At 45.7% G+C, this 26,690-nt stretch overlaps 2 protein-coding genes across 4 annotated transcripts in view; one reads left to right on the forward strand and one right to left on the reverse strand.

Annotated features, from left to right (window-relative positions):
* TATDN2 (TatD DNase domain containing 2) overlaps positions 1 to 1,912 on the forward strand; it is a 28,303-nt gene extending 26,391 nt beyond the window's left edge. For both annotated transcript variants that reach the window (XM_041764117.1, XM_041764119.1), the window contains exon 8: positions 104 to 1,912. The gene's annotated coding sequence lies outside the window, so the exon portion shown is untranslated. The remainder of the gene's footprint in view (positions 1 to 103) is intronic.
* Positions 1,913 to 5,908: 3,996 nt separating this feature from the next.
* On the reverse strand, positions 5,909 to 11,248 carry GHRL (ghrelin and obestatin prepropeptide). 2 transcript variants are annotated; one of them, XM_041760652.1, is made up of 4 exons: positions 10,663 to 10,907; positions 10,333 to 10,449; positions 7,139 to 7,247; positions 5,909 to 6,350 (listed from the first exon to the last, which is right to left on the reverse strand). In XM_041760652.1, the coding sequence occupies exons 1-4, from the start codon at positions 10,768 to 10,770 to the stop codon at positions 6,331 to 6,333; spliced, it is 354 nt and encodes a 117-aa protein (XP_041616586.1). In that variant the 5' UTR covers positions 10,771 to 10,907; the 3' UTR covers positions 5,909 to 6,330. The 2 variants fall into 2 exon arrangements, with proteins under 2 accessions (XP_041616586.1, XP_041616585.1); XM_041760651.1 differs by lacking the exon at positions 5,909 to 6,350 and adding an exon at positions 11,226 to 11,248 and having other exon boundaries at positions 6,886 to 7,247; positions 10,663 to 10,784.
* Between the last annotated feature and the right edge of the window lie 15,442 nt (positions 11,249 to 26,690).

A 26,690-nucleotide genomic window follows, 5' to 3' on the forward strand; every position in this document is an offset into this window, starting at 1 on the left:
TTCTTACCATACAGAATGTGAACATCCAGTGAGCACTAAACCCAGTCTATCCTTGAGTGAACTTAGTTTGGGACCTTCTTGCTTTTCTCTCCCCCACCTCCAGGACGACCAGTGGCCTGACGGAAGATGGGTCCCAGGTCAAGGATGTGTCTGGAGAGCCCAGTGGAATGGAGGAAAGAGGACAGGATATTTGCCTTGAAGTCCCATCAGAAGTCTTTACTTGGGGCTGGTGGGAGGGGTGGGGTACAGTGGAGCGGGATGCCAGTGAGTTTCCCTCCAGGTCAGTGGAGAAGGAGGAGGCCGAGAGGAGGGCACAGTGTGTCTGCCAATCCCGACCCCTGTGCTCTGCAGTCTGCGGTTTTGAGCATTCTTCACACACGCCTTCCTCCTCGTCTGAGCATGTGTTGGTGTGTAACTCGGCTCCTGGTGGTTCTCAGTTCTAAAAATGAACTCCCAGGCAGGACATCTCCTCTGGGGGACATTGGCTGGACTCCCTGTCTCAGAGACTTATGGTCCCGCCACCTCGAAGTCGTCCCCCTCCCTTCCTGGGTTAAGTCTCCAGTTTGGCTTGTGGCCTCACTGGTTCCACTACCTCCGGTATGGAGGGGCTGGGGGACTCTCATTGTCCAGGGGACGTCCTGGTCACTGGAGATTGAGCCAGACTGGGGGACTCAAGGAAGAGAAGCCGGAGAAGTTGCTTTTGTTTACCAGTGCCCACAGGGCTGCAGCTCACTTGTGTTAAACTGCTAAGGGTCCAGTCTGCAGCACATGCGACCTCTGAGTCCACCGTTGGGGGTCTCAGCTGCCCGTTGCTCTATTTTGGCTCCATTCTCCTGGAACACTGGACCAAGAATACTTCTGCTTCACCCCATGTAACAACCCCTTGTGTGCCCCACCCAGGTTGAGCGATAAACCAGTTTAATTCTTCAAAACTCTGCTGGGGCCATGCAGCCCTGGCCTTCTGCCTTTGCAGAGCAAGCAGGCCTAGAGTCTGCCCTCCAGTCCCCTCCCAGGGCTCTCCTCGGCCTTTGCGTCGTCTGGTCCTTTCTCTGTTGGAAGTGAGTTTCTTGGGTCATCAGGGTCTAAGCTCTGTTCTGCTCCCTGCTGGTATATCTGTTATAGACCCTGGAGGGTTATAATGGTTAGGGGTTAAGTGTGAGGACACTCTGCACTTTGTCCAAAAGGATCCTTTACCCCAATCTCCCACTGTGAGACAGGACACCCTGAGTCCCCCTCAGGGTGGGACTCCCCCCTTTGGAGGCCAGAAGCTTAAACTGATTTCTCCAGGTGTTTTCAGAAGGTGCATTTGAGCCTTTTAAGTGCAAAGGGAATGGACTCAACACTTCCTATCCATATTTCTGTCTTGTACCCATGTCACTGGCCTGGAAAGCAGGCCTTGATTCAGTCAACCCTCCTTGGATCAGCTGTGTGTTGTCTGTGCCTCCTGTTTGCCCACGTGGGGAATCGGGCTTGTTCTCCTGCCTGGTGGAATTGGAGGACTCAGCATTTCAGAGTGCTTTATTGTCACCCAGATGAACTGCAGTCTGTCCATTCACTTCACCACGAGCCCCATAAGTCATTACAGCCCATGCTGGCAACGGACTGGCCCTGTGCCGGAGGGTTCAGGGTGAGGACTGAATGGGTGTCCCCAATCCTGTGCGGCCTCCCGGCCAAGGGTAAAGCACAAGGTGCTACATACTTTCACCTCTAGGATTTAAGATGGCCATTTCTGCGTGTCACACAGTGAAACATGACCTGTGTGGGCACAAAAGCCGGTGGGCATTGTTTTTGATTTGATTTTTGGCTGGCTGATGTGATCGTGTGTGCTGTGCTGCCGGAATGCCTCTGTATCTGCCCCCACCCTATCCCCCTTTTGGCCATCTCTTTCTGAAAATAAAGTGATTGGTCTTCAGCCAGCTCCTGTGCTTTTTCCCTGTTTGGTTAGATTTCTCAGAGTGAGGGCAACCATTACGTTGTTGGCCAGCCCTGTAGCCTGAGAATCCAAAAGTCTGGAGAAATTCTCAAGTACATGTGTGTATTTCTGCAAAATGAAACTGGAAATAGGAATATGTGGTACCTTCTTACCACTTCTGCTGCCCTTGAGCATTAACTCATTTTACTGTCTGGGAACTCGGATGTATTGGCCGCTTCTCCGAAAAGTAAGTACTTAGATCTTTTCTTTCCAGAGCACTGTGGTGGGTAAAAGGGAGCATACAAGGGTGGTGATGAATCAGTGGTACCAGGACGGGGCCAGGGGGGTGCCTTCAGACCGTGAGCTCCTCTAATGTCTCTGGGAAAACTTTGGGGGCCAGTTGCCTGTCACTACTTGGAGTCAGTGCTCTCATTTCATACTAAGGTATTACTGAACACAAGTGCACAGGGCTGAAAGTAGCCCTGTGATAAGGAAGGCTGTGTTCCAAGAAGGATAAATCCAAAACCAGTGTTGATGCCTCACCAAGACACCATCACTGATGGTGTATTTGCAGCACAATTCTGTCACTACCGTCTCTGCTTCTTCCCAGGTGAACACACAGTTGACTGCATCTGCTCGGTGATGGGCTTAATTTGTGGCTAGAAATCTGCAGCCCTTGGCTTTTCCAGTGCTTCTTTTTCTCTGTTAAGTTTGGCGCTAGTTACAAATTGTTTAGGGTCAGCACTTTGATGTCTGTGTCGCTCAATCATGTAAGATAAGGTAGAGGGCCGCTGACGGTGGGGAGCGTGTTCACATTAAGAAGCAAGCTAGGTGTGGGTCTCCACTGTTCGGTTTGTTTACACACTGTCACAGGCACTTCTGAGCACAAACCTCTAATGTATAAGTTAAATGCGAATGCCACTGTGCTATGTACCAGGTATGTTATGAAACACCAGAATTTTCTTCTCCAGCAAATACCTCACTCCCCCCCACCCCGGGGTAACTACACCCTATTTTAGAGAAACTTAAGTTAGTGGGGCATCATCAAATGATGCTTGGAGATTTAAGAAAGCTGACATTGGGGGTAGGGTGGTGCCTGGGTGGCTCAGTTGATTAAGCGTCAGACTCTTGATCTCAGCTCAGGTCTTGATCTCAAGGTCATGAGTTCAAGCCCCACATTAGGCTCCACGCTGGGTAAGGAACCTACTTTAAAATGGGAGGAGGACACCTGGGTGGGTCAGTTAAGTGTCTGCCTTCAGCTTAGGTCATGATCTCGGGGTCCTGGGGTCAAGCCCTCTATGGGGCTCCTTGCTCAGTGGGGAGTCTGCTTCTCCCTTTCCCTCTGCCCCTACCTACCCACTGCTTGTTCTCTCTCACTCTCTCTTAAATTAATAAAATCTAAAAAAAAACAGACGATCCCAAACTAACACAGGACCGTGTTTGAAAGGCTATATTTTTTCAAGTATTTCCTTTGCTAAATTTTATTTCTATCAGTCACTCCACTCCAGGTTGACCCAGTGTATTATGAAGGAAAATGAAAAACAATAAAAGGCCCTTAAATCAGGGCAAGGGAAGCAGTGGCTGAAAGTCACCAACCCAAGTACTCTAGTTCTGGATAGGAGTCAGCAACATGATTGCTGGGTGACTTTGGAAAGTTACTTAAATGTCCCTAACTTCACTTTTCTCTCAAGTGGGCTTGTTGTGAAAGTTAACTGAAGTTACATTGATTGCATATAAGTATGTAGGACAATGCCTGGTGCACGGCAGTACAGTAAACTTTGGTGGTTAGAATAATCGAGTGCCTCATATGTGCCTGGTATCCATGTAGGGGATCCTATGTTCAGTTTTGACAGTAGGCCGGGGGGTAGGTGTTTTACCTGTGAGGAGCCTGAGAAATTCAGTGTCTTGGTCTGGACCATACATCTGGAATTCAAATTTGGGTCTGAGTCTGAAGCTCCTAGCTTTCCATCATCTCATGCTCCCCAGCGCAGGTGAGAGTATCTGGTCCAGAGTGGGTGCTCAGCATCTATTTCTTACATGAATGACCTAGGCAAGTGGGAGGGAATACTTGTGAGTCTTTTGAGAGAGGAGTCGGTCCTTGTGTTTGTTGGGGGAAGCGTCAGGTGACCAGCATTCCTCATGGCCTGGCACCCATCTTGCCCTGAGTCCAATCCGTGCCTGCTTCTTCACTGAGTCACAGGCTGGATCACTTTGTATGTGGGCCTTGGACCCTCCTCTGGCTATTGAGAAGAGAGCTGTGGACTTGCTTAGTGATGATCAGAATTACACTCCTACTAAGCGATAGAGCTGGGATGTGGCTAAGCTCCAGGACAGCTTGCTGGTCTGGTCATCTGGAGGTTGAGGGAGGTCATTTCCCTCCACTCCTGCGTTTCTGCCTCTTCCTTCCCCCACTTAGTTCACCTATTCTCCAGTATCTTAAATTCTTTTTTTCTTTTGTTTAAGCCGAGCAGGCAGCCTGACCAGGAGCTTGAGCTCAGGACCCCTGGATCACGATCCTAGCCTAAGCTTAACTGACTGAGCCACCTGGGCATTGTCCTTCCAGTACCTTAAATTCTTTAAATGTTTAATAATCTCTTTCAATCTTACTAAGGCTTAGCGGTAGATGCTTTCAGAAGCAAGAACTTGGTGAGTGAAGTCCCTGGGTAGTCATGGTCAGTGTCTGTAGACATCTGAGGGATGCAAGTATGTGTGTGTGGTAGGCACAAAGGTTGGGTATGCTGTTGACAGCAAGGATGGGGCTGGAGAAATGGGGGAAGATAAGTGAGAGTAATGTCTTCTCAGTTTCATTGAGCGTGTTGTGTCATCTGGCCAGGTCTGAATTTTCTAAGTTTTAAATGGGAATTGACACCTGTTCCATGCCAGGCGGGTAATCTGGCGCTGCTGTGTGCTGTGCTGCCTGAATTGAGTAGGATCCAGGTGCCTCTCAGCCACTTTAAATAAGCCATTTATTGGTCTGAGGATCTTGTTGAAATGCAGATCCTGATATGGTGGGGCCCAAGAGTCTGCATTTCATTCTTTTTTAAAAATATTTTTTAAAATATTTATTTGAGGGAGAGAGCAGTGCATGAATGTGTACATTTGTGGGGAGGGGCAGAGGTGGAAAGAGAATCCTGAAGCAGACTCCCCGCTGAGTGTGGAGCCCTACATGGGGCTCAATCTCACCACCCCTTCATCACCACCTGAGCCGAAACCAAGAGTCAGCTGCTTAACCAACTGAGCCACCCAGGCACCCCAAGATTCTGCATTTCTGAGAGATTCTCTGATGATGGTGGGTTCCACGGTCCACATGATGTTCCTTGCTGAGGACTGACCGTTGGGTTTCGGTGTGCCTGCCAAGTCAGTGGTTAATACCACTAGGGCTGTGTCTTGACTGCCAGGTGACCAGAATTTTACTCGAGAAGATACGTGGCTCCTATAGCCCTCTGATAGAGGTTTTTCCAGAGTGTGCATGTTACCCCAACTCTGCTGAGGATGGGTCTACCATAACTCTTTAACAGGTATCCATGTGTCTCAATTGGGAGTGCTTATATTTGGAGCTTCCTTAATCTTTTTTATTTTCTTCTTAGTGATTCACCCATCATCTGTCATCAATTCTTAGCGGTTCACACATTTGTGCTAAAGTGTAACTTACTTAAAGTGTAACTGACCTTCCTCCCAGGAAGGCTGGTATCTTTAGTGGATTAAGCTGTGGAACATAGGACCTGGGCTCAATGCATCTGTGAGCTGGAGTTGGCTATCTTTAGGGATGCCTGCCTGGTATCGATAAGTAACCAGGGCAGTGCCTAGCCTTGTGCACATGAGGTGACAGTTGCTTTGCCATGTCTTCAGTAGTGGACAAGGAGGAAGGAGAAGTCGTTATTTCAGCCCTGTCTAGCAGTGGCCGGCAGCCATCGGGAAGCACCCAGCTTACCTATAACTTGAAACTCAGGTTTTGGCCCTCCCACTGTCCTGTTGTGATGGTGGTCAGCTCAGCAGATGGTGACTCTGGTGATGTCACCTGAAGTTTCTTGGTCCACGGTCCTTGCCAATTGTTACTAAGCTCTCATTGTAACTTCACTGTGCTCAGGAAGCTGTGATATTTATAAGAGCTGTCTATCTGCTTCCTCTCCCTTCCATCCCCACCCCCTTCTTTCATGCACATTGCCTGCCTTACTACATATCCTCCTTTTATCTTTCTATTGACCACACATTTTTAAATTTTTTTCTTCAGTCGAATGTGAAATTTTCATCTTTGGTGAAATAAATTTTTTCTTTGAACATTCAGCATATGGTTTGAATGTTTATTCACCTCTTCAACTAGTACCACTCAGAACTGGGAGTAGTTGCAGAAACAGTGTAAAAGCCAGGTGAGTGCTTCTAGGGTGGGGGGAGAACACGCAGGCCCATCTTGTGGATGATCACTCGTCTGCCAGGGCCTCTGAAAAGCAAGAGGTCATATCAAAATTCAGTGTCCACCGTCCTGCCAGTGCCATCAGAGATGGCTTTTCTTCCACAATGGTGATGTCAGAGGTGGTGTGTTATAATGGGGGCGGGGAGGGTTAGGTATTGACCTCGGAGCGTGGAATGTGTGACTTGTTCTCGCCACCTAAAAACTGGGTCTTGTTTTCCTTATCTGCAGTGCCTTGTGAGTGCCATGCTCCTGCCTACCTCATGTGGTCAGTGGGGGTGGAGACTTGATGCCATGTTAGTTAAGGAAGTGCTTTGCCAGTGGTAGTGTGCCTCCAAAGGCAGGTGTTTGCCCCCATGATCAGAAGCAAATTGGGTGGTTTTTGTTTTATAAGCCAAGAAGAGCTTTGCAACAAAACCTAGAAACCTTTGCTTAATTCTCATGAGGGCACTAATTCCTTTCATTTGTAAAGTTATACAGTAGCAGTACTTAACATTAAATAATTTTATGCTCTCTCAGTGAGTGTTAGCTCCATTTTATGGTTAGGAAGTTGGGGTTCCCTGGGGCCCCAGAGGTAGTTAATGTGCTAGTTCTTGGAACATAGTGTCTTCTTGGAATTCAGAGACTGCTCACCCCTCATCTGAGCCACTCACAAATCCCAGCCCAGGCTGCTCTCCGGCAGACATTGGGGAAAGTAATTAGAAGCTTTTTGAGAGGCAGGGATAGGGGAATAAAACTTCTCTTGTGTCACACATAGGTTGGGCTCACAATTGGGACTCCAAGGAAACTGAAATGACCTGAGTGGGGCAAGGACTTACCGTTGGTGTCTTCCCAAAGAACCTCTTGAAGAAACTTCCCCAGTGCCTGGCCATGCTGGTGGTACTGAGGCCCTGACAGCTTGATTCCAACATCAAAGGGGGCATTGAACTAGGAGGAGGGGCAAGGAAGACTCCGGAGGTGTCAGGTCACACCCTGCCATCCCACCCCAAGCACATGGCGCTCCCAGCCCTCCCAAAGCAGGCCCTGGGCTCTCAGGATCTCCTTACAGGGGCGGGGAGGGAGGAGGGCCTGTGGCTCAGCAGCCACCACGGGGGGGGGGGGGGGGGGGGGGGGGGGGGGCGGTGTGCAGCTCAGCCAGGTGACTCTGCCTTCGTTCCGTTGTTACTGCCCCTGCCATCTCGAGGAAACTAGCTTGCAGTCTTTTCTTCCTCTAATGAGGTTGCTCAAAGAAGCTGTGGGTTACTCCCACTCCCCCTTGTAATTTTGGAAGACAAGTCCTACCATAAGTGGTAGGATTTCAGGCTCAGGTAGGGAGACTGGGGGGACAGTGGGTTTCCCTGGTGTCCTAGCACTGGCCTGGGCAGTGGTCTCTGCCTGTCTACTGCCCTCACCTCCTCTCCTGACTCTTCCTCCTGTCCTGGGCACAGGCCTTTCCTTGTTCCATGGAAGGTCAGACAAGCTGACCTTTCCCTGGAGAGATGCTCTGAGCCAAGTGCTTGCTTCTCTCTGTGCCTCTGTGTCTTCCCTTCTACAGGGACAGCACCCCATTTTTCCCTCCTTTCTCAGCACCCTTGGAGATGATTTATTGGAGCTCATAGTTTTGGGAGAAGGGGAAAGAGCTCTCTTTGCAGCCACATCATGGTTTCCGCCCCTGGAGGGCAGACTCTATTGTTCTGTTCTAGTAGCTGCCTTGGTACCTGGTACCTGCATGCCAGTCACTTGCGAAGTCTAAATAAGTCACTGAAGGGATCTGGTGTTGGGAGGGAGCCTTCTGTCATTGGTCCTTCTTCCCCCTGCCCCCCCAACAGGAGGCCTGGAGGGGTCGAGGACTTGCCTGAGGCTGCAGGGGTGGGGTGGTGGCCTGGGAACCGCTTCTGGCTTCTGGTCATGGGCTGCAGCGACACCCAGCTTGGAGCTTCTCTGTCCTCCAGGCCTGGCCAAGGCCTTGCCTCCACGCTGGGATAGCGTGGGATAGTCCTCTGGGCCTCCCTGCCCCAGTTTCTCTCCCATTTCACATGTGAGCAAATGTGCTCCAAGAGGTTATGAAGAAAACAAGTAGCTCCTTGTTCCCTTTAAATATTTCCCTTCTTCCTTGTCTCCACGGGGAGGGCGGAGGGAGTGGGGAATGACCCGCTTGTGATTTTAGGGAACTCCATCCATTGGCTCCCTCCTATTAGCAAGTACTCATTTTTCTTCCACCCTGTGGCTAAGGGGCGTTGCTCAGAGGCCTGAGCAGACTTCTTGGGAACCACGAGAGCACTGATCAGGGCCAGGTGTTCCTGGCTGGCCCAGCACCTGTAACCTGGGCTGTTGAGAGGCAGCCCAGCCACTCCTGGGTGGGGTATGCTTCTGGGGACTTGGAAAGGCCTGATACGGGGCGGAGAGGTGGGGAAGGGGTAGGACGTGGTCTCAGAAGTCTTCCAGCTCTGAAAGTGGATTGCAGTAGCAACACATCTGGAGGAAGGTGGGGGGAGGTGAGAAAGGTGGAACTCCAGAGCAGGAGGGCTGAGGAGTGTGTGCAGAGCCCCGCAGCCAGGGGTGTGGGCCTCCCCACCTCTGGTGGCCCCGGTGCCTCCCAGACACTTCAGACTTTGGGTTCTAGTTGAGGTGTGGGCTAACTCTTCCAAGGCCAGCCTTCATGGGGACTGGAAGCTTCTGGTTGTCCCAGCCCTGCCTTGAGTCCTCAAGCTGCCGAGACCCCTTCCCTGTCTGGGTGTAGGGGAGAGCCAGCCCGGCCTGGGTGAGTGGGAGTGCTGGCCGGCCGCCTGGGTCTCACCAGGAAATTCCCCAGTTTTAGTTTGAGGATTTGCGGGAGTAAGTGGGAATGTGGTGGGTTGGAGATCTCACATGTGGTGTGGAGGAAGCACCTGAGAACACCCCTAGGCTCCAGGAAGGGTCAGAGGGAGCGTGGGTAGGGAGTTCATCCTGATGGAAGAAGCTGGTGGGGAGGGAGGGAGGTCGAGACAGGCCGCACTGCAGCTTCTCAGGCCAGGAGTGACCAGGGAGGGAGGGGTGCCCCAGGCCACAGTGCACGCTCTGTTTGGCAGGCTGGTGAGGGGAAGGGGGCTAGGAGCTGGAGGTGGCCCTGCCCTCAGCTCCCACCCCTGCCACACGCAGGCTGTGGCACCTCAGGAACATGAGTTCATCTGTTTGAACTTCTGTCCCTTGCCTACGAAACGAGAGCAGTAGTATCTGACCTTACCTTACAGGTGGTCGTGGAGATTGAAAGGCATATAATGAGGGTAAGACAGTTTGTAAATGAAATCTCCATCGGTAGGCAGGAGCAGCACCAAGCTCACCACGGTTCAGTACTGCCCCAGGGTGGGGAATTCTGGTGTCACTGCAGGGAGGCAGCTGTCGCCACCTGAGTGCTTGTAAGGGCCATTCCCTGAACCACAGCTGGCTTCGTGGGAAGGTTGCAGGGATAACCCCTATATAATCCCTTTACTTCCTCTCTGTCCTAATCTCCCCCTCTATTTTCAGACTTTCTCCTTGGCCCGTGCAAGATTTGCTGGAGCCGAGACGGCCCAATTGGTCCTGTCTCATCTCTGGATGGGGCATGGTGCGTGGCCGCTGGCTGCGGGCTAGCAGTAGCTGGCCTGCGTGGGGCCGTGCGGGTGCGCTCCAGCCCCGGGCAGGGTCGGACAGGCCCCTGGGCCAAGCAGACACTTTGCTGTGGGGAAACCTCTTCAGGCTGTGACCAGCTGATTCTTCCTGGCTGTGTGTCTCTTGGCACCATGTTTGCTGGCCCTCTTTTGAAATCCTCTGGTGTGGACCTGCACCCCTCCTGTTCCCTGCTCATGGCTCCTTGTCCTGTCCCGTTTTGTTGTAGCAAAATGACTTATCTTAGACATTTGCCTCTTGATGGGAAAAGACCTGGTGGAGTCCAGTTCGGAGTCAACCTTTTTGCGTACTATTTTACATTTCTTTTGTCAGTGGATCCCTGTTCACAGCCTGCCCTCCTCCACCCTCATGCCCTCCACTGCCACAAAAGCATAAATCTGGAACCAACCTGGATTTCCAGCTCATCCTCTGACTCTTCCACATGGCTTGTGTCTTCTGGGCCAAGGGAGCCTTCTAGGGCTCGGGGCTGCAGTTTGGCCGGCAGCTTCTTGGACTCCTTTCTCTGCTGGAAAGAGGTACTATCTTAGGGCCCTAAGCCCCCTTATACTTCCAGAAGCAGAGGGAGGTGTGAGCCTACAGTCAGACCCAGAGTCGTCCTTAGTGCTCTTGGAGAAAGCCCAGAGAATTTGAGCCAAGGTCACACAGCTGGCTGCCCCATGGCAAGGCTGGAGCCAGATACCCTAATCTGAATGTGGGGCTTTGTGGGGAGATGGTTTACCTGTACTTTCTGGTGTTCAGGACTTAGGAAGCTAGAGCCCGCCATGGCCAGGTCCACCCAGAGCACACTGAAGAGCAGCAGGCTGCACATGGTCCCCAGGGAGGGCATGGTGTCAGATGCGCCTGGAGGAGAAGAGGGTCTGCAGGCAGTGTGCCCTCCCCTCCCTGTGCCCCAGACCCCTCTCAGGTATGAGCCCAGCACACAGGGTGAGGGGACTTGGACCTGGGATGTCACTGTTGAGTAGAAGAGCTCTTCCCACCCCTGCTGGAGGGGCTCCCTCTGCCCACCGCCCCCTCTGCCCAGGCTGTTTGGCAGTGGGACTCCCCATATTTGTCCCAGGCCCCAAGGAGCTTGTGCCATTTCTTAAGGAAGGATCATGATGCTGAAGGAGGAGGGCCCTCAGGGATTATGGGGTTGTGAGGGTGCTCCAGCTGTGTCTGAGCAGCCAGGCTGCCCCATGTTGTGCAGCCACCTCTTTGTTCAGATGGGCCTGTGGATGGCCAGCAGTCAGAGGAAGCTAAACCCATGAACCCACATATGGAGAGTAGAGAGAGCACGCCTACCTGGGATTCCTGGTGGAGGTGGCGCCCAGTGGCTGTCTGGTCTTTATGTAGGAAGCCCTGTGTTTGTTTTATACTAGCAGCTCCATCCTAACTCCTCGTGCCTGCTTTACATTCCTTGGGCACTAAAAATGGGTATGTGCTCCGGGTGGAAGTCAACAACAGAGGTCAGAAACCCTGAGACATTGCTGGGTTGGCTCGGCTGTGCACCCACTGCAGCTGTCCCCAAGTGGGCTCACCCCTGATTCAGGTGGGGTGAGGGGAGTGCCTCGGGGCCTAGGCCAGCTTTGCTACTCTCTGCTGCTCTGTTTACCATCCCCTCCTGAAATTCCCTTCCTTCTAGGACAGAATGAGATGATGGTCACTAGATTTTTCAGAGCTTTTCGAGCTTTGTCATGCTGTTCTCTGTGACTGATGTTGCTCTGGCTCCCACAAACCTCTGGAGCTCATGGGGAGCCTAGCTTCTGTTCCCATGCTTCCACGACCAGGGCAAGCCCGTGATACAGATGAGGAGTATGCTGGGAGGAGTGGTAGCACCGGCTCTGATGGTGGCTTTGCCTGTCATTTCTTCCAGGTGGTGCGGGATGAGTTGGCTTGCCTCCCTTCCCTGTGGCCAGGTTCCAGGAGGGAAGAGACTGGCCCTGGCGGCAGAGGAGCTACGGCCCAGTCCTGGTGCAGGTGACTGCTCCTCAGTTGATGGGCCCCAGGCAGACCACCAATAATCCTCCTTGTGCCAGGGCCACTCTTGAGTGGCTTTGAGGATGACCTGAGGCGATGGGTGTGAAAACCCTTTATAACCCCTGAGGTGTCTTGCACACAACCACCCCTTGTGTTCTGGGCCTACAGGGCTTGCAGGCGTGTGCCAAGGTCATGTGTTCTCAGATGGAGAGTTAACTAACATCATGGGGGATTCCTTACCTGCCTGGAGAGCTTCATCTAATTGGATGCCCAGGCAGTGACTCCTACGGGCTAAGTGAACTGTCTACATCCAGAGATTCTAGGATTTCTAAGGAGGAACTCCCTTGAAGCTGGGGCTGGGAGCTTGGGAGGTTAGGAGGAGCTCCATGAAAGAGGCAGATGGTGGAAATGGAAGGAGGACACCCCTGAAAGCAGAATGGCGTGAGCGAAGGTGAACAGAAGGCGTGGGTGTAGAACATTTGGGGCAATGACAAGAAAGCTGGCTGCCTTGGATGAGGGTGTCAGTGGAGGAGGTTATTAGGAAAGGCCTAGAAGGCAGATCAGGGTCAGGTTATGCCCAGCCTTGAAGGCTGCTAGCCCAAGGAATTTGGGCTTTATCTGCAGGAGGGAGGACCCTGAAGGTTCTCAGAGGAGTGACACAACTGTAGATTACAAGAGTCGGTAAGACGTTGAAGAGGTGGGAGGCTGAACCTTGATTTCGCTGGAAGGAACCCTGAACGCGAGAAAGGCCCCACTTTCCTCAAAGCCACAGAGCCTTCAGTGGCAGTGCCAGCTTCGGGGTGCCAGCTTCCCGGTCCCTGGCTGCTAGGTTGCGGTACCTTCCCCCTAGACCATCCGGACCGCACAGCAAACGTGCTATTCCAAGAAAGTCCATCTGCACTGAGTGGGGTGCCATTGGGCTGGGGAGCCAGTTAGGATATTGAGCACTAGACAGCTGACTGTCAAATGACCGGCCCCCCGGGTTGGGCACTGGGCCCTTGTAGAGAAGGTGGAAGGTGGGGGATTAAGTACCCTCTGATGGAAAGCATCTCGCCTCCCTTAGCCCCAGCAGAATGCATGTGTGTCACCGGAGGTCTTTACCCTTCTTGGCCACCTCAGCTTAGACCTCTTAGCTTGAGGGTGTGGAGAAATAGGGAGTCCTCAGAGAAGCTTGCAGCTTTTTCAGAGCCCCTCCTCCCAAAGCACAACAAAACAACCCCCATCCCCCAAACACAACTATGGTGACCAGGCACCTGCTGAGGCTTGAAGGCTTCACTTGATCCCGACCCTGAATGCAGGAGCTGCCATGTTGATCTTAGATAAGGCCGCTGGCCAGCAAACACCCCTGCTCGCTCTGTTATCTTTGGGGAACAGAGAGGCGGCCTGGGTGTTGGAAAGGACCCTAACCGCATACCACTGAGTCGAGGCTGGTTGCGGGAGGAAGGAACATCTGATGGATGCCAGAATCGTTGAGGAAGGAGCCAGGTGGCACCCAGAACTTTCCTCACTGCCCATTCACAGTTGTGGGAGCAGGGGCAGGCGTGATGTGGGGAACGTGTGCATGTCAGAATCCAGAGCAGCTTGGGGGAAGACGGTGTGACTCGGGCAAAGGACTGACTTTCCCCAGGCTCCTGTTCCTCCTTATTCCTTTCAAGTGTGGAAAATACCAAGGCTGGTTTGGCACCTCCCTGTCCTGTGTCTTTCTCAGAACTTAGCGGGTGCTTGGTGCACAGGCTTCCTCTGGATGGCTTGCTGGTTGGTGATTTCCTTCCCACTGTGGGGCCTTAAGAATGGATGAGAAGTACTGGTCATCTCTGAATTAATTGCTGGATGTAAATGGTGTCTGAGAACAAATTATGTTTTGTATCTTTTCCATTATATTTTCATTTCTACTGACAATTAGTTGTCAAGCTGTTTCATCAGTTTGGCCAGCCCTGTCTGAATGAGGCAGATTGGGATTGTAGAAAGAGATTTTTTTTTTCTTTTTTGGTGGGTGTTCTTTTTTGTCCTGGCTTCTATAACCTTTGGATTGGCACTGTTCAATAGAAATATGCCAGCCTCAAGGAGCCTCATAAATAATTTTAAATTTCCTAGGAGTCACATTAAAAAATATAAAGTCAGGTGAAATCAATTTGAATACTTTATTTAACATATCCATAATATACGTTTGACGTGTAATCAGTACAAAAATGACTGAGATAGCAGACACTAGTTTTCTTTTTACTAAATCTTTATTTTTAATTTTTTAAAAAGATTTTATTTATTCATTCATGAGAGACACAGAGAAAAAGAGAGAGGCAGAGACACAGGCAAAGGGAGAAGCAGGTGCCATGCAGGGAGCCTGACGTGGGACTTGATCCCCGGTCTCCAGGATCACGACCTGGGCTGAAGGCGGCGCTAAACCACTTAGCCCCCAGGCTGCCCTATTTTTAAATTTTTAAAAAAGATTTATTTATTTATTCATGGGAGACACACAGAAAGAGAGAGAGAGGCAGAGAAGCAGGCTCCATGCAGGAAGCCTGATGTGGGACTCAATCCTGGGATCATACCCTGAGCCGAAGGCAGACGCTCAACTACTGAGCCACCCAGGCGTCCCATTCTTTTTACTTAATCTTTAAAATTCAGGGCACCTTAAGTTTCCTAGCAGATTTCAGGTCACACTAGCCACACACATGCTTAGTAGCTCCATGTGGCTGGTGACTACCGCACAGGACAGCGCAGTTCTAGATAATCACTAGTGTCATTTTTCGACTCGTGCAACCTTAGCCTATCTTCCTATCTCTCCAACAGTTTCTGCTCTCAGCCTAAAAATATGCCTTGGTCTCTAAATCTGGAAAGGTCTATTTGGCACCGGTCCTCCTTCCCCTCACCCTATATAACCTAACTTTTTTCCCTTTCCTTGTATGCTCTTCCTTAGTGTGCACTGGCCCCTCAAAACTTGAGTGGACTCCCATCTCCAGCACTGTGCTAAGGCTGTTCTCCCTGCATTCTGGGTAGTGTAGCCTCTGTTTAGGGCCCACTAGGAGCTGTGGGATCTCAGGGTGAGAATGTTAAGACCTGATGTCAACTGCTGGGTGCAGGTCTATGCTGGGCTGCACTGAATTTGTGGGGAAGCTTATAAGAATGCTGGTGTTTGTTTGTTTAAAGATTTTATTTATTTATTTGACACAGAACACAAGCAAGGGGAGTGGCAGGCAGAGGGAGACAGAGAAGCAGGGTTCCTGTTGAGCAGGGAGTTGTCCAGTGTGGGGCTCCATCCCAGGACCCCAGGATCATGACCTGAGCCAAAGGCAGATGCTTAACTGACTGAACCACCCAGCTGCTCCAAGAATCCAAGAATGCTGTTTTGTTTTGTTTTGTTTTAAAATGCCTGATCCTTTGATTCTGATCTAATAGGTATGGAGTGGGGCCCTAGAATCTGAATTTTTAAAAATTTTAATTTAAATTCCAGTTATTAACATACACAGTAATATTAGTTTCAGGTGTGCAATATAGTAATTGAACACGTACATATACCTCCTGGTGCTCATCACAAGTGCCTTCCTTAATCCCCATCATCTATCTCACCCATCCTCTCACCCACTTCCCCTCTGGTGACCATCTGTTCTCTATAGTTAAAGAGTCTGTTTTCTGCTTTGTCTCTCTCTTGCTCTTTTTCCCCCCCTTTGCTCGTTTGTTTCTTAAATTCCATGTAGGAGTGAAATCATGGTATTTGTCTTTTTCAGACTTACTTTGCTTAACATTATACTTTAGAGCTCCATCCATGTTGTTGCAAATGGCAAGATTTCATTCTTTTTTATGGCTGATTAATATTCTATTATACACACACACCCCACATCTTCTTTATCCATTCATTAGTGGACACTTGGGCTACTTGTGTAATTTGGCTATTGTAGACAGTGCTGCTACAAACATTAGGGTGCACATATCTCTTTGAATTAGTAATTTTGTATTCTTTGGGTAAATACCTAATAGTGGAATTCCTGATTCATAGGGTAGCTCTATTTTTAACTTTTTGAGGAACCTTCATACTGTTTTCCAGAGGGGCTGTACCAGTTTGCATTCCCACCAACAATGTAAGAGGATTCCCCTTATCCACATCCCTGCCAACACTTGTTTCTTGTGTTGTTGCTGTTAGCCATTCTGACTGGTGTGAGGTGATAGCTCATTGTAGTTTTGATTTACATTTCCCTGATGGTAGGTGATGATGAACATCTTAGGTGTCTGTTGGCCATCTGTGTGTCTTCTTTGGAGAAATGTCTGCTCATGTCTTCTGCCCATTTTAATTTGTTTTTTGGGTGTTGAGTTTATAAATTCTTTATAAAGGGGTGTCTGGGTGGCTCAGGGGTTAGGTGGTCAACTCTTGATTTCAACTCAGATCATAATCTCTGGGTCTTGGGATCGAGCCCTGCATTGGGCTCTACGCATAGCAGGGAGTCAGCTTCCAGATTCTAACTTCTCCCTCTGCCCTGGCCCCCCACTTCTTCTTTCTCTCTAAATAAATCAATCTTAAAAATAAATTCATGTATTTTGGATACTGATCCTTTGTCAGATATGTCATTTGCTGATATCTTCTCCCATTCCCTAGGTTGCCTTTTAGTTCCTTCACTGTGCAGAAACTTGTTATTTTGATGTACCAATAGTTTTTTATTTTGTTTCCCTTGCCCCAGGAGACATATCTAGAAAGAAGTTGCTAGTGTCAGAGACACTAGCCAGTGTCAGAGAAATTACTTCCTGTTTTCTCCTCTAGAATTTTTATGGTTTTAGGTCTCACATTTAACCCATTTAGAATTTATTTTTATGTATAAGAAAGTGGTCCAGGTTCATTACTTTGCATGATGCTGTCTAGTTTTCCCACCATTTGTGGAAGAGATAATCCTTTTCCCACTTGATATTCTTTCCTGCTTTGTTGAAGATTAATTGGCTATATAATTGTGGGCTCATTTCTGGGTTTTCTATTCTGTCTCATTGATCTATGTGTCTATTTTTGTGCCAGTTCCATACCATTTTGAGCACTACAGTTTTGGAATAACTTGGAGTCTGGAATTGTGATGCCTCCAGCTTTTTCTTTTTCAACCTTGCTTTGACTATCTGAGGTCTTATGTGATTCCAACGGAAATTTTAGATTTGATGGTTCTAGCTCTGTAACAAATGCTGTTGGTATTTTGATATGGGCTGCATTAAATGTGTAGATTCCTTTGGGTGGCATAGACATTTTAACAATATTTGTTCTTCTAATCCATGAGTGTGGAATGTCTTTCCATTTCTTTATGTCATCTTAAGTTTCTTTTATCAGTGATGTATAGTTTTCAACGTACAGGTCTTTCACCTCTTCGGTTAGGTTTATTCATAAGTATCCTAATGTTTTTGGTACAATTGTAAATTGGATTGATTCCTTAACTTCTCTTTCTGCTGCTTCATTATTGGTGAATAGAAGTGCAGCAGGTTTCTGTACACTGATTTTGTATCCTGTGACTTTATTGAGTTTATCAGTACTAGCAGTTAATTCTGGTGGAGTCTTTGCTGGGTTTTCTAAGAGTATCATGTTATCTCCAAATAATTAAAGTTTAACTTCTTCCTTGCTTATTTCAGTGCCTCTTCTCCTGCGGTGGTGAGGACTCCATTTCTATGTCGAATAAAAGTGGTGGGAGTGGATCTCCCAGTCTTGTTTCTGCCTCTAGAGGAAAAGCTCTCATCCTTTTAGGATGATGATATTAGCTGTAGTCCTTTCATCTATGGCCTTTATTATGTTGAGGTATGTTCCTCTAAATGTACTTTGTTGATGATTTTTATCATGAACTAGTCTTGTGCTTTGTCATATGCTTTCTCTTCATCTATTAAAATGATATGGTTCTTCTTATCCTTTCTTTTATTAACATGATATGTCACATTGAATGATTTGTGATTCAATCACAAATTGTGATTGATCACGCTTGCAGTGCAGGGATAAATCCCACTTGACTGTGAGATTTTTAAATAATGTATTGTTGGATTTGGTTTGCTAGTATTTTATTGAGAATTTTTGTATCTGGGTTTGTTAGGGGTATTGGCCAGTAGTCCCATTTTGTTTTTTTGTTTTAGTCTTTGGTTTTGGTATTGGGGTATTGCTGACCTCACAGAATGAATTTGGAAGTTTCCCTTCCTTTTCTAGATTTTGGAATAGTTTGAGAAGAATAGGTACTAACTCTTCTTTAAATGTGTGGTAGGAAAAAATAAATAAATAAAAATAAATGTGTGGTAGGGGACGCCTGGGTGGCCCAGTGGTTTAGCGCCTCCTTTCTGTGCTGGCTGTGATCCCAGAGTCCCAGGATAGAGTCCCACGTTGGGCTGGCTCCCTGTGGGGGGAGCCTGCTTCTCCCTCTGCCTATGTCTCTGCCTCTCTCTCTCTGATGAATAAATAAATAAAAATCTAAGAAAAATGTGTGGTAGAAATCGCCTGTGAAGCAATCTGGTCTGTTGGGAGTTTTTGAATTACTAATTCAAGTTCTTTGCTAGTCATCACTCTGTTCAAATTTTCTATTTCTTCCTGTTTCAGTTTTGGTAGGAGTTTGTCTAGGGATTTATTATGCATTTCTTGTCCAATTTGTTGGCATATAGTTTTTCTTAATATTCTCTTGTAATTGTTTGTATTTCTGTGGTGTTGGTGTTATTTCTTTTCTCTCATTTGTGGTTTTATTTGGGTCCTTCTTCTTCTAGAAGCTAGAAGAGTTTAGAGTTTTATTAATTTTAGTATTTTTTTCCAAAGAGCCAACTCCTGGTTTCATTGATCTCTTCTGTTGTTTTTTTTTTTAGTTTCTGTATCATTTATTTCTGCTCTAATCTTTGTTATTTCCTTCCTTCTACTGGCCTTAGGCTTTGTTATTCTTTCTCTAGCTCCTTTAGGCTGTAAGGTTAGGTTGTTTGAGATTTTTCTTACTTCTTGAGGTAGGCCTCTACTACTATATTCTTCCCTCTTAGGACTGCTTTTGCTGCATCCCAAAAGCTTTGGACCATTGTGTTCTCTTTTTCATTTGTTTCCATGTATTTCTTAATTTCTTCTTTGATTTTCTGGTTGACTCATTCATTGTTTAGTAGCATATTATTTAACCTTTAAGTATTTGTGGTCTTTCCAGATTTTTTCTCGTGGCTGACTTCTAGTTTCATAGTGTTGTGGTCAGAAAAGGTGCATAGTATGACTTTAGTCTTTTATAATTTGTTAAGGCCTGTTTTGTGACCTAGGATGTGATCTATTCTGGAGAATGTTCCATGTGCACTTGACAAGAATGCTGTTCTGCTGTTTTAGGATGGAATGTTCTGAATATACCTGTTAAGTCCACCTGGTCTAAGGAGTCATTCAAAGCCATTGTGTTCTTGTTTTTCTGTTTAATTGATGTAATGGGGTGTTAAAGTCTCCTATTAATGTATTATCAATTAGGTCATTTATACATATTTTATATATTTGTGTGTTCCCTTGTCTTATGCATAAATATTTACAATAGTTATATTTCTTTTTCAAAAAATATTTTATTTATTTAATTTAAATTAAATAAAATCTTAAAAAAAAAAAAGGCGGGGGGCAGCCTGGGTGGCTCAGCAGTTTAGCGCCGCTTTCCACCCAGGGTGTGATCCTGGAGACCCCGGATCAAGTCCCACGTTGGGCTCCCTGCATGGAGCCTGCTTCTGTCTGTGTCTGTGTCTGTGTGTGCTCTCTCTCTCTCTGGTTCTCTCATGAATAAATAAATAAAATCTTTTTGTTGATTGGGTGCTGAGCCACCCAGGCATCCCAGTAATTATATATTCTTGTTGGATTGTTCCCTTTATTAGATGTAGTGCCCTTCTTCATCTGTTGTTACAGTCTTTGTTTTAAAGTCTAGGTTGTCTGATACAAGTATTGCTACTCCAGCTTTCTGTTGCCATCCATTTGCAAGATAAATGTTTCTCTATTCCCTCACTTTCAATCTGCAGCTGTCTTTAGGTCTTAAATGAATCTCTTGGAGGCAGCATAGAGATGGGTCTTGCTTTTTTAATCCATTCTGTAACCCTATGCCTTTTGATTGGAGAATTTAGTCCATTTACATTCAAAGTAATTACTTTTTAAAAATTTATTTGAGAGAGAGAGAGAGAGAGAGAGAGAGAGGCAGGCAGAGACGTAGGCATTGGGAGAAGCAGGCTCCACGCAGGGAGCCCAATGTGGGACTCTATCCTGGGATCCTAGGATCACACCCTGGGCCGAAGGCAGACACTCTACCGCTGAGCCACCCCGTGCATCCCCCTCAAAGTAATTTACTGATATGTATTTATTGCATTTAATTACTTGTTTTGTGGCTGTTTCTGGAGATTTTCTCTGATCCTTTCTTGTCTTTATCTCCTTCATGTTTCGATTTTCCTTAGTGATATATTTGGATTTCTTTTTATTCTTTGCATGTTTATTAGTGGTTTTTGATATATAGTTACCACTAGGTTTGTATATAACCTCTTCTGCAAATAGCAGTCTGTATTAGGTTGATGGTTATTTAAGTTTGAACCCATTCTTCTCTCCTTCCCATATTTTAGACATATATTATTTTTTATTTTTTATTTTATTTTATTTTATTTAAATTTTTATTTATTTATGATAGTCACAGAGAGAGAGAGAGGCAGAGACACAGGCAGAGGGAAAAGCAGGCTCCATGCACCGGGAGCCCGATGTGGGATTCGATCCCGGGTCTCCAGGATCGCGCCCTGGGCCAAAGGCAGGCGCCAAACCGCTGCGCCACCCAGGGATCCCTAGACATATATTATTTTTTAAAAATATTTTATTTATTTATTCATGAGACACAGGCAGAGGGAGAAGCAGGCTCCATGCAGGGAGCCCGATGTGGGACTCAATCCCAGGATCCCGGGATCATGCCCTGAGCCAAAGGCAGACGCCCAACCACTGAGCCACCCAGGCATCCTTAGATATATATTATTATATTTTGTATCATTCTTAGGTATGTGTGGTGTAGGAGTTCCTTAATTGATTTTTAGAGAAATACTCATTTTTACTGCTTTTGTGGGTCCTGCCTTTATACTGTCACTTTTGGTCTTTCCACTCAAGAGAGTCCCCTTTAATATTTGCAGGGCTGGTTTAGTGGGCATGAACTCCTTTGGTTTTTGTCTTTCTGGGAAACTCTTATTCTGAATGACAGCCTTGCTGCGTAGAGTATCCTCGGCTACAGATTTTTCCCATTCAGCACTTTGAATATATCATGCCATTCTCTTTTGGCTTGCCAAGTTTCTGTTGAAAAATCTTCAGCAAGCCCTAATGAATTTTCCCTTTTAATTTAATGACTTCTTTTGTCCTGATGTGGGTCTGCTTTTGATTTTTGATGGGAGTTCTCTGTGCTTCCTGGATCTGGAAGTCTGTTTCCTTCTCCAGATTAGGGAAGTTTTTCAGCTATTATTTCTTCAAACAAATTTTCTGCCCCCTTTTCTCTTCTTCTTCTTCTGGGACTCCCATAATATGAATGTTATTACATTTGATAGTGTCACTGAGTTCCCTGTCTATTCTCATTTTAAATGATTTTTCTTTCTTTTGTTCAGCATCATTTCTTCCCATTACTTTGTCTTCTAGGTCATTAATTTGTTTCTCTGCTTCTTCCAGCCTCCTTGCCTTCAAGTGTGTTTCTAATCTCATTTACTGCACTCTTCATTCTCTGAATCTTTAACTCCTTTATCTCTGTGGTAAGGGCCTCACTGATGTCTTCCATTCTTTTCTCAAGCTCAGTGAATGTCCTTATGATTGTTGCCTTTTTTTTTTTTTTAAGATTTTATTTATTAATGAGACACACAGAGAGGCAGACACAGGCAGAGGGAGAAGCAGGCTCCCCATGGGAAGCCTGATGCAGGACTCAATCCCAGGACCCTGAGATCACGCCCTGAGCCGAAGACAGACACTCAACCACTGAGCCACCCCGGTGTCCCTGACTGTTGCCTTAAATTCTCCATCAGCCATGTTACTTATAGCTGTTTTGCTTAGATCTCTGGCCATGGCCTTAACTTGTTCTTTCCAGAGGATCCAGAGCCCACATTTGGTTGGCCAGTCACTTAAATCTCTCAGTCTACAAGTTTCCTCCCTGCCCCTCTCTTCCATCCCATAATTCATTTTATAAAACAAACTATTTGCCCTGTACATTTTCCCACATTCTGGACTTAGCTGACCAATTCCTTGAGGCTTTGTTGGACTTGTTACTCTCTGCCTGCTTCTCTAAACTGGTAGTTACACCTCAACATAGTATCTTATGAACTTTTCACTTAGTGGACTTATGACCCTTAATTATTGTCTCTACTCTTTTTATTAGGAATTATAAATTGTGACTTTTCTATTCTTTTGTACTTTTTACAGTTATTAGCATTTTTTCCTTCGATTATTTTGTTACCTTGAGAGGCAGTTTGTATAGAAAAGGCAAGATAAATGCAGGATTTTAAACAATATACTCATTTTCAAAACATAGTTGGTGTTTTAGCAACCTCCAGTTTTCTTCCTATTATGAACTCATGGATTTTTTTTTATAGAAGTGTTTCAGTCAGTTATAGTCATTCTTTTAGATGCTTCCATATTTGATATATCGATTCTCATGTGCTTTTGACATGACCATAGTTTTTAAATAGCTTCCTTATTTTGTCCCAATTAGAAATCCTGGGCTCATCTTGTGCATAAGATTAGAAATACATACTTCTGAGGAGGAGAAAAGTAAGTCGTGAGTTCATACTGTTATTTGCAAGTAAAATTTAAGGTCTGTTTTCATTTCCTGGGTTTTACACTTAAATTTCTTTCCTTTACCCTGATGATTCTGTTTTCTTTTTCTTTCTTTCTTTTTTTTTTAAATTTTTATTTTTATTTTTTAATTTTATGATAGTCACAGAGAGAGAGAGGCAGAGACATAGGCAGAGGGAAAAGCAGGCTCCATGCACCGGGAGCCCGATGTGGGATTCGATCCCGGGTCTCCAGAATCGCGCCCTGGGCCAAAGGCAGGCGCCAAACCGCTGCGCCACCCAGGGATCCCGATGATTCTGTTTTCTAATTACCTTAATAAAATTACCATTATCTTACTTTATTTTATAATATCAACAATAGTACTCTCAAAAAAAGAGTATTACATTTACCAGCCATAAAACTACTAAATGCAGACTATTAGGGGTGTACATTCAAAACACTTTTTAAAAATATTTTATTTATTTGACAGAGCCAGAGAGCACAAGCAGGGGTAATGGCAGAGGGATAGGGAGAAGCAGGCTCCCTGCTGAGCAGGGAGCCTGATGCAGGGTTCCATCCCAGAACCCTGGGATCATGACCTGAGCCAGAGGCACTCAACCAACTGAGCCACTCAGGCGCTCCCATATGACTTCATAGTTTGAGTTTATTAAATATTACATGGCTTGAAAGTCAATGGTATAAAACAAGGTACATGCAGAGACTACCTCTTCTATCCCTGTCCCATCCACTGTTTTTTTTTCCACTATAGATAACTATTTTTCTTGTGATATTTTAAAAAAAGATTTTATAATAAATAAAATCATTCATGAGAGACAGAGGAGAGAGAGACAGAGAGAGAGAGAGAGAGAGAGACAGAGACACAGGCAGAGGGAGAAGCAGGCTCCTTGCAGGGAGCCCTATGCGGGACTTGATCTCGGAATTCCGGGATCACACCTTGAGCTGAAGGCAGATGCTCAACCGCTGAGCCACCAAGGTGCCCTGCCCCATCTCGTTTTTTTTTTTTTTTTTTTTAGCCCTTAAGTTATTTAGATGTAGACTGCTTAAATTTCTAAACATTGAGGATTTTCTGAATACCTGTTACTCATTTCTAATTTACTTTCTTTATAGTCACAGAATGTGTTCTGTATGGTTTCAATTCTTCTAGATTTGTTAGATTTTGTTTGAGGGTCCAGAAATTGGTCTCTTCTTGATGACTGTTCTCAGTGTACTTCAGAATGAGTTTAAATTTTTTTTTTTAATTTTTATTTATTTATGATAGTCACAGAGAGATAGAGAGAGAGGCAGAGACACAGGCAGAGGGAGAAGCAGGCTCCATGCACCGGGAGCCCGACGTGGGACTCGATCCCGGGTCTCCAGGATCGCGCCCTGGGCCAAAGGCAGGCGCCAAACCACTGCGCCACCCAGGGATCCCCAGAATGAGTTTAAATGTTGGGTAGAGTGTTCTATAAGTGCCAGTTAGGTCCACCTGAGTGATCATTGGTTTATGTGTTTTATAACTTGACTGATTTTTTTGGTCTGCTTGTTCTGTTACTGACAGAGGAATGTTGAGATCTCCAACTGTAATTGTAGATTACTTCTGTTTAGTTCTGTCCATTTCGTTTCACTTACTCTGAAGCTCTATTTTAGGTGCATAAATATTTAAGATTTTTTTTAAAAGATTTTATTTATGTATTCACAAGAGACAGACAGACAGACACACACACACACAGGCAGAGACACAGAGGGAGAAGCAGGCTCCATGCAGGGAGCCCGATGTGGGACTCGATCCTGGGTCTCCAGGATCAGGCCCTGGGCCAAAGACAGGTACTAAACCACTGAGCCATGACCCTTTTACTATTTTGTCACTCTTCATCTCTAATATATTTTTTGTTCTGAAGTCTACTCCGATGTTAATACAGAGATTGAGCTTTCTTTTGATTACTGTTTAAATAGTGTATCTTTTTTTTAAAATAGAATTTTGTTTTAATTTATTTCTGTGTTTATGTTTATGCTTAAAGTGGATTTCATATAAACAGCATATAGTTGGGTCTTGTTTTTTTTTTTTAAAGTCCATTCTGCTAATCTCTTATCAGGGGCCTTTCATTTAGTGTTAGACCTTTTATATTTATTGCAATGACCCATAAAGTTTGGTTTAAATCTATCATCTGGCTCTTTGCCTCCAATTTGTCCCACTTCTTCTCCCTCCCACCCACCCCCACCCCATCTGTTCATTCTTTCTTTTTCTTTTCTCTTTTCATAACCACTTTTGGATTAAGTATATTTTAGGATTTCCTGCTCTCTTCACTATACCGGCTTGTCAGCTATTTTCTGCTTTACTCTTTTAGTGGTTGACCTAGGATTTAAAAATACAATTTCAACATAATACAGTATACCTTCAACACATGTAACATTTCAAAGATACCATAAGATCCTTACAACAGAATACTTTCAATTTCCTCATTTCCATTATTTATGCTATTGTTAATTTTATTTCTACATAAGTTGTAAGCTTACAATGCACTTAAAATAATATTTTAGATAAATGGAAAAAGTGTAAGTTACCCAGATTTTTTTCTATTCCTGGTGCTCCTTAATTCCTTGGTATAGATCCATATTTTCATCTGATACTATTTTCATTTTACCTGAAGAACTTCCTTTGACACTTCTTATAATGCAGTTCTCCTGCTGATTATTTTTTTTAGCTTTAACTTGAAAAATTCCATTTTTTCAGTCTTATTTTTGAAAGACTTTTTTCACTAGCTATAGAATCATAGTCTGATGATTGTCCTTTCCTTTTTTTCTTTCAGCACTTCAAAGGTGTTTATTTTCTTATGGTTTGCAAATTTTCTGATGAGAAGCTGGCTGCCATTTCATTTGTTTCTATGTAGTATGTCTCTCTGATTTTATAATTTTTATTTCAGCAATTTTATTGTGGGGTCTGTATGTATGAATTTTTAATGTTCTGCTTGGGGTTCTCTGGTTTCCTTGAATCTGTATGGTTATAATTTTTATCCAGCTTGGAAAAATTTTACTGGATATTTTTTCTGTCCCTTTCTTCCCCCCACTTTTTTTTCTCCTTGGGACTCCAACTTACACCTATCCTAGACTACTTGACAGTGTCCCACAGGTCAATTGATTGGTTTCAGTCTTTATGTGCTTGTTTGTATGGTTTCTATTGCCGTGTCTTGACTTACTGATCAGTTATACCGCAGTGTCTATCTGCTTACTCCTGCCCAGTATATTTTTCACTTTAGATAATGAATTTTTCATTTCTGGAAATTCCATTTGCAACTTTTTGGTATCATTTTTCTTGTACTTGTTCCTTTAGATTCTTGAACATATTTATAATAGTATTTCTTAAGGTCTGTATCTGCTAATCCCATGGTCTCTTTTTTTTTTTTTTTAAGATTTTATTCATGAGAGACAGAGAAAGAAGCATAGTCAGAGGGAGAAGCAGGCTCTCTGTGGGGAGCCCTTTTGTGAGACTTGATCCCAGGACCCCAGGATCATGCCCTTAGCCAAAGGCAGACACTCTACCACTGAGCCATTCAGGCATCCCCCAGTCTTATTTCGTATCAATTTTTTTTCCTCTTCTGGTTATGGGCTGTATTTTCTTCCTCCTTGCACATCTGGGGATTTTGGATTGGAAGTTGGGCATTGTGAATTTTGTTTTCAAGTGCTTAATTTTGTTTTTCCTTTAAAGAGTGTTGGGCTAACTTGGCACAATGTGAAATTACTGTGGACCTCAAAGCTTGGTTTTATGGTCCAAAGGAACCTCTAATTCTAGACCTAATTTAGGATGTATTAAGACATGATCTTTCTTAGGACTCTACCCAATGCCCTGTGTATTTTGATGTTGTTGAGCTGTGGATCTTGGGCACGTCAACTATTCTCCTCTGGGAGTTCAAAAATTGTGTGCTCTGTTGGTTTCTGGTCATGAAGTGTCTTGCCTTTCATGTATGCAGGTTAGGACTTGCTCCCACTGTAGGAGACACTTCTGCAGATCTGAGGAGCTTGCCCTGAGCAACTCCCTCTTCTCCAGGACCCTGCCTAGTAGGTTCTAGCTTAGCCTTTCTGGACTCTGACCTCTGTCT

Source organism: Vulpes lagopus, chromosome 7 (genome assembly GCF_018345385.1).
Source record: "Vulpes lagopus strain Blue_001 chromosome 7, ASM1834538v1, whole genome shotgun sequence".
NCBI classification, from domain to species: domain Eukaryota; kingdom Metazoa; phylum Chordata; class Mammalia; order Carnivora; family Canidae; genus Vulpes; species Vulpes lagopus.